General features: G+C 32.1%; 1 protein-coding gene across 1 annotated transcript; it reads right to left on the bottom strand.

The window, feature by feature from the left end:
• Window positions 1-2,195: 2,195 nt before the first annotated feature.
• Window positions 2,196-4,612, bottom strand: LOC111630572 (tigger transposable element-derived protein 1-like). The gene is made up of 2 exons (XM_023374684.1): window positions 4,536-4,612; window positions 2,196-2,526 (listed from the first exon to the last, which is right to left on the bottom strand). The coding sequence occupies exons 1-2, from the start codon at window positions 4,610-4,612 to the stop codon at window positions 2,196-2,198; spliced, it is 408 nt and encodes a 135-aa protein (XP_023230452.1).
• Between the last annotated feature and the right edge of the window lie 2,949 nt (window positions 4,613-7,561).

The raw sequence follows: 7,561 nt of genomic DNA, 5'->3' as shown, positions 1-7,561 counted from the left end.
CGGTGACCATATTTTTTGGGGGAAAATAAAGGACATATCGAAGAAAATTAAAAAATCTTATAAAATTCATAAGTTTATAACATTTATTACACATACATACACATTGTAAAAATTCAAATAACATTAATTTTGATACTTTTCAGTAGAATTAATTTTTTTTAATAGCACTGGTTCACGCTTTAAAAAGTCATAAAATTCTATACAGTTCATTTGAAAGTTGTATTTGACAGAAATAATGTGCTTACTTTTAACTGGGTTTTTTCATTCGTCCACATATTATTCACCAATGAAAATATTCGTTCGACGATGCATTAGATCCAGGGAGACAAAGAAAATTCTACGATTTTACAAATGTTTTTGAAAACAATTTTTTTGTTGTAAAATGTTCAAAAATCTCAACCCATTTTTGATGGCAGGGCTTGTTATTCTGTCGCCATTCGTTGATCTTTTTGTTTGTGACATATTTTTTTACACACAAAACTTCATCAAATAATTCACTGTCGAGTATATTTACAGACCAATGATTCGAAATAAAAATTTAGCTTTCCTCTACCTTCACCCACAAAGGGATTTTGAGTAATGTGACCCATTCAAACACCTCTATTTCAATAAAACACATGTCCCAATTATTTAGCACATTAACAGTAAATATGTCACATGCTCGAGCCTCCGAAGATTGTCGACAAGTGTCGACAAATGCTCACCAACGCTCCAAGTGTATCATCCACCAACCAGAAAGTTAAAAAACTATCAGAAAAATCCCCATAAGAGTGTCCACCCCTTGGTACTGTCAAAGGGCCGTTCGATTGGTGACACACTGCACTACCGCGCTCTATGTAGCAACGTATGGACATGATGACAACACTAATCGCGATGGCATACACGAAACTAACTTGTTCAATATATTATTAAAAAAGTTTTTAAACTTTGCATTGAATTTACAAAATAAAGGACAAAATGCCTATTTTATAAAATAAATAAAGTTAGAGGACAGAGCAGTGAAATAAAGGACTGTCCTCTTAAATAAAGGACGTATGGTCACTGTATCCTAGATGGAACACAATTATGAAATTTGAATTTGAACATAAGAACAAATTGATTGCCACATAGAATGTATATTAACATAGATGTAGTACTTCACTTCACCGTAGAAAAAGAATTACATTCAAGTAGTAGTGGTCTTTCTTATACATTAATTCATTAAGAATTTATTCAGCATGACCTAAACAAATGTATGTATCCCAAACACTTTAGAGCAGTTTTTCCCAATGTGGGGCCCACACCCCACAGGGGTGCAATTTGAAAATGGACTCATCCAGAGTTTAAGTTAATTCTGACTTTATAAAATAGATGTTGTTTCCATCTATGCTCTACTTTGCTAATTAATGTACTTTTATTACACAAAGGGTTTTCTTAATATAGGTATACCTCACATTATTGAAAGTACAGTAATTGGTTCCAGGAGTGGCGACTTAAGTCAAATTTACTTGTCTCCAAATTTATTTGTCACTAGGCTAAACCACAAATAACCATTCCCAGTTCTGTATTTTATTTATAAATGCATTTTTAATAATATATGATTAATAAGAATCTATTTTAAGCTTACAAACAAATAAATTTTAGTTTTTAATATAGTACAGAAAAAAGTAATCTAAATTTACGAATACATATACAGTACTTACGCGATAGGTGGGACCGAGCGATAACCATGTAAGTCGAATTCGTGTAAGTCAGGGTATAATTTTGCATACAAATTATTTTTATTTGGGGCCAGAGACTAAAGAAAACAATAATTTAGAAAAGCATGTTTCCAAAAGTCTTTAACAGAGAGTTTGTTGTTTTGTCTCATAGCTTCAAAAGTCTTTAACAGAGAGTTTGTTGTTTTGTCTCATAGCTTCATGCAGATGTGCAAACGATAATTTCGTGTAATGAGCTTTGAATGTTTTCATAACTCCCTGATCCACCAGTTGAAACAAGTTGGTTGTATTTGATGGCAAAAATACAACTTTCGCATGTGAGTCAAAATTAGTTAAAGTTGCAGGGGGGATGACCCGGTGCGTTGTCGATTATGAGCATCACTTTAAATGGAATTTGTTTAGATTGGCAATAACGTTCGATTTCAGATATGAAGTGATGACCAAGCCAGTCCTCAAATAGGGACGCTGCCACCCAAGCTTTACGATTTGACTTCCAAATCACAGGCAAGCCAGCTTTAGATTTTTTTTCAATGCTCTTTGATTTTCCATGCAATAAACTAAGAGAGGTTTTAACTTACAATCACTAGCTGCATTCGTGCCAACCATCACTGTCAATCGATCTTTGGCGACCTTAAAACCTGGAAAGGTTCTCTCTTCATGCATGATAAACATTCTTTTAGGCATCTTCTTCTGGAACAGGCCAGTCTCATCTACGTTGAATATGGTTTGGCTGGTATAGCCACCTTCATCTATCATAGCTTTGAATTTCTCTGGATAGTAAGACACAGCCTCTTTATCAGCACTTGCTGCCTCTCCACTTTCTGCAATGCTATGCCAATTACAGCGACTTTTGAATCGGCTAAACCAACCGTTACTAGCTTTAAATTATTCATCTTTAGCCACCTCTCCAGCATCCTCTTTCAATCTCTCAAAAACCAGCTTAGCTTGAGAGCACACCGTGTTCTGATCAACAGGACAATTTTTCACATTTACTTGATTATCACACCATAATTTTAATATTGTTTCCATCTCAGCGATAATACTGTGAAGTTTACGAATGATGCTTGAATTTAAAAATTGAGCATTTTTCGCAGCTTCAAGAATTTTTTCTTTACTTTTTATAATTGTCCTGACCGTCGATTCCAGTGATTCTTTGCCAATTCACAAATTTTCATTTTTGTATCGAAGTTAATAATGTTAACTTTACATTCCAAAGATTTTTTCTTGTTTGATGCAGAAGAATCAGTTCTACTTCGTTTGGATGGCATAGTAGAGTCTCTCAAGTTTCAGTAGATATAACAAATACAGAAATAAATAACACAGAATAAATTGTAGCTATGAGTCGATTCTGTGTGACATGTCCGAACATGTAAACTAAACAATAGTGTGGGGGAGAATGAGTAATCAAGGGTTGCGTGGTGCTCAAACAAAAGAGGAATTGACACGATTTGAAAATTGCGTAACTCCGGGTTCGCATAAGTCAGGGTAACATAAGTCGAGGTATTACTGTACATACATACATACATACATACTTGTATATGTACATGTTTACAATTTGGCAATGCTTACAATACTCTTTATTTGTGAATGTGATTTGCTCTAATACATTATTAAATAAGATGATTTTGTAAGGTTAAATAAAAATACAGTTATTAAAATTATTTTGCGATAGTAAAAAATAAACTAATTTATGTTAAATTTACCAATATTGAGTGGCACTAACAGCGATGTCAAACGGTAGATATTGGAACTACTGTGGAAGACGCTAATGATGAGCTCTTAAAGACCACTAAATAAGACAACACAGAGTCACAGATGTTTTCATATTTCGTTCTCTAGGATTTATGATGATTATATATAACATTTACTGTAATTGTACATATTTTAATATGATTTTATGTACTTTTAACGCTTTTCTGGTGATATACGACTTAAATATTTGTGACAGACAGATGTAAAGTCGAATAAAATGACTTAAACTTGATTTTTATTTTTCTATGTATTTTTTTGACAAACAATGTATAATTGAGAATGACTTAACTCAAAACGACGAAACCCAAGGTATACCTGTACATAACTGCTTGCTGTTCTCTCTTTTGGTTGTATGTTTTTTGAAATTAAGCACAAATTTGCTATGGAGAACTTATCATATACGAACACTTTTTTCCTGTATAATAAGTTCTCTGTAGCAAATCTGTGCTTAATTCCAAAGAAAATACAAAGGATTTTCTATGCAACAAGTATTGAAAATAAGTGAGGCCCTTTTACTTGTAACACACAATTATTTTTGCTTTAATAAGGAAATTTATGTTCAGAAACAAGAAGTGCCAATGGACTCGCCTCTCTCAGCAGTCCTGGCTGAACTAATTATGAGAAACACGGAGTTTATAGTATTTTCTGCATCTCTTGTAACATGTTATCCACATGTTATGGAATTAGAAATTGGTTCCACAAGTTTTTACAAGTTTCTTTACAAGTTTACAGGCATAATTAATAGCATTTTTTTTAGCCCTTCCTTGTTTGATGAAATTCACAAAGTACAATAAATACCATACATTTTTAATTAGATTTAAATCCAGACTGATCAGTGACCAGTCCATCCTTTCCAACTTTCTTTGAGTGAAAAATTTCGCAACTGATGTTGCTCTGTGGCATGATGCACTTTCATCTTGGAAGATGACGTGCTCACCACACAATTGGTTTTCAACTGTTGGGATAAGCAATCCTTCCAGTATCTCTATATATAGTTTTCCAGGTCCTCATGCTGAGATAATGACCATATCAAGAGAAACTAAAAACATTTCACTTTGCATTTCACATACTTGTCTTGATACTCACCTTTCCTTTCCCATATGAATGAACAACATCATCACCATAGTTGATGATGATCTTTTACTCATTGCTAAAGACGGCATGACTCCATTCTTTTGTTCTTTACTGTTCTGTTAGAGATTTGTGTTCTGCCGATCCCAGTCCAAGCATCATTCAGTTGCTTTGAGGTTGCTGTGGCAAACTGCTGGTGCAATATCGTCTTGGCATCCAGAGATTATCGTAGGTGCCCACTTTTGGATCAAGTTTTTAGTTTTTGTTGTATACTTTTATACCTTATTTACAGTGAACTGTGAAACTCCATTGTCTACACAACCCAACATTGAGAATATTCATTCTTCATTAATGCAATGATATGATTTTTTTACATCTCAGACAGCTCAGTCATTGGAGTCATTTCAATTACCAATATTAGGAACCACTGAAAACAGTTAAGGCACACAAAACAACATTGAGTAATTTAGTATTTTGCATTAGATAAGCAATACACTAATTTTCATAAGTTTGTTTATTTTAAGTAGATAAGCAGAAAATTTGTTACATATTTCCACGACTTTGTATGCTTCAAAACTTCTTCCTGGATCAGTTTGTTATTTTTGTCCTAAAAAATTTTTCTTTTGCATTTAATTGCCATTTACATGTTTAGGATTTGCTTATTGGAACTTAGGTTTGTTATCAGTTAATTTCTGTAACAAAGATGAAATACTCTATACATGAAATTACTATAATGACACAAACGAATTGTTAACATCAGAAAAAGTGTGGTGATTCCAAACTTTTTCCATGAAGTAGGTAGTATTTGTCCATCTCTAGTTATATACATTTTAGAACCTAATACATTTCTATCCTATTTCAATATGTATACTGTATTTACTCATGTATAAGGCAAGCGTGCATATAGGACGAAGTGTGACTTTAAAGATCAAAACATAGTAAAATTAGATTTATTAATACAATTCTAATTTTATTTCGTTTAATCACAAGTAAAATACCAAATAAACAAATGCACACATTGTCCTGCAAAAATTATGGGCATTTTAAACTTTAAGAAAAAATCTTGTAAAATCGACAACATAATTTGTTCAATTAAAGCTGGACAATCGGGAACCCTTTTTGGCCAATTCTTATCAGTCAAATCCACTCTCCATCAATTACACTTAGAGTTTCTCCAAATTCTGATTTCCAAATAATCATCTGTTTTCACATGGGAATGGATTAAAACTTATATCAGGCTCCTGTGTGATTCTGGAATTTCAATTCGGAATTCAATTCAAAAGATTTGTTTTTCTTATTGCTATTCATCTTTACTCCTGACAATACACAAGAACAATTCAAATGACCCAGAAAATACTTTTATTTTTAAACACCATAGGATGAGCATCCAGTAAAAAATGCAAATACTCAGTTCACAAAAATTATTGCAAAAACACAAAGAATCCTTCAATCGTGTGTATAGGACGACCTAAGTTTTTGAAGCAGTGAAAAATGAATAAAAATCTTGTCTTATGTGCAAGTAAATATGGTAAATGTACAGGAAATCCTTGTTAGTTAAAAATTCAAGGAACAAAATAATCACAACTTCAAATTATCAAGTTTTGAATTATCCAAGATTTACATATTTCTGTACAATATGCCAAATGCCATGTAATTAATGTAATTTATTAAGGAAACAGAATATGGCTACATATACAGAATGCTGTTTTTGTTAATTCATAATAATAATAATATAAAAAAACTGCAGGTAAACCACATGTGCAACGAGAACCCAATTCAGATAGGTTTTATAAAAAGTAAAGCAGAATTCCTTAAAATGTAATCCAAATTATTTTTAGAGTGGCCAAACATGTAATAAGTCACCCAAATGTAGTAACCTAGTGCCTACAAATTCTCAATCTGCTACTTGCAGCCCAATCTTACAACCCTGAAAACCAGCCATATTTTATAAGAGAAGAAAAGGGTAGTCCATGGGTAAGGTGACACTCGAAAATGTGTTATGGTAAAAACAAAGTTATATTGACCAGATTAGAGTTGTTCTTGGTCTGTTGTTCTTTTATAGCATGGATGCACTTCCAATGTAATGAATGAGTTAATATACACATATTACAGTTTGAATAGAATTTTCATTTGAATTTTGAAGTATCCATATTTTGAACTAACCAAATTTCTTAACATGTAAATCTCTATATCCCCATTCAGGAGAAAAGTACAGTTATGAACTGATGGGATTTTGAACTATTCGAGTTCAAACTAACAAGGATTTCCTGTATTGATATAATTTGCAAAAAATCTAAATATATAATTTAGATTTGAATTCAANATATAAAAATTAATAATGAATTCCTAAAAATAATAAAATATATCAAATTATCAAAATTTATTAAGTATAAGTTTATTAAAGAATGGTTCCTATGTTATAAACATCTCTGTATAAACCAGAATTTGTATCTGTGATTCAAATCCTGGTTTATACAGAGATGCTTATAATGTTTATATAAGATCTTTAGGTTTGGTTAATGGAAGCTTTCAATTATTGCTGATTGTCAAAAACCCAGACTTCAACCAAAATAACACAATTTTTTGTTGTATACAGTCGACCCCCCTATAATTACGGTCCCTATAATTACGATTCCTATAAAACTACGAAAAAATTGTGACCAGTATCCGTAAAAAACAGTAAAAATTCCCTATAATTACCTCAAACGTTATCGGGCAGCTGAACTACTTTCCCACCGTCCGTAGCGCCACGCTACGGAGAGATTTCTATCGTCTGGACAGTATTATATAAATTATATATAAATTAGGTACTGTACATATAATTATATATTAATTATATATAAATTAGGTACTGTATATATAATTATATATTAACTTAATTTATTGTAACTTTATTATAATTAAATATATATTTTTCACCGTCTAGCGTCACGCTACGGCGAGTTAGGCGACCTATCGTCTGTGTCAGTATGTAAATTAGGTACCGTAAGTCTAATACAGTATTTCAATTTTATACATTTCTTGTGAAAGAAACATTTCTG

The sequence above is a fragment of the Centruroides sculpturatus genome, unplaced genomic scaffold (assembly GCF_000671375.1).
Source record: "Centruroides sculpturatus isolate CEXI.00-Female unplaced genomic scaffold, Cexi_2.0 scaffold607, whole genome shotgun sequence".
Lineage (NCBI taxonomy): Eukaryota > Metazoa > Arthropoda > Arachnida > Scorpiones > Buthidae > Centruroides > Centruroides sculpturatus.
The sequence above is the reverse complement of the archived record's forward strand: the minus strand, read 5'-3'. Positions and strand labels throughout refer to the sequence as shown.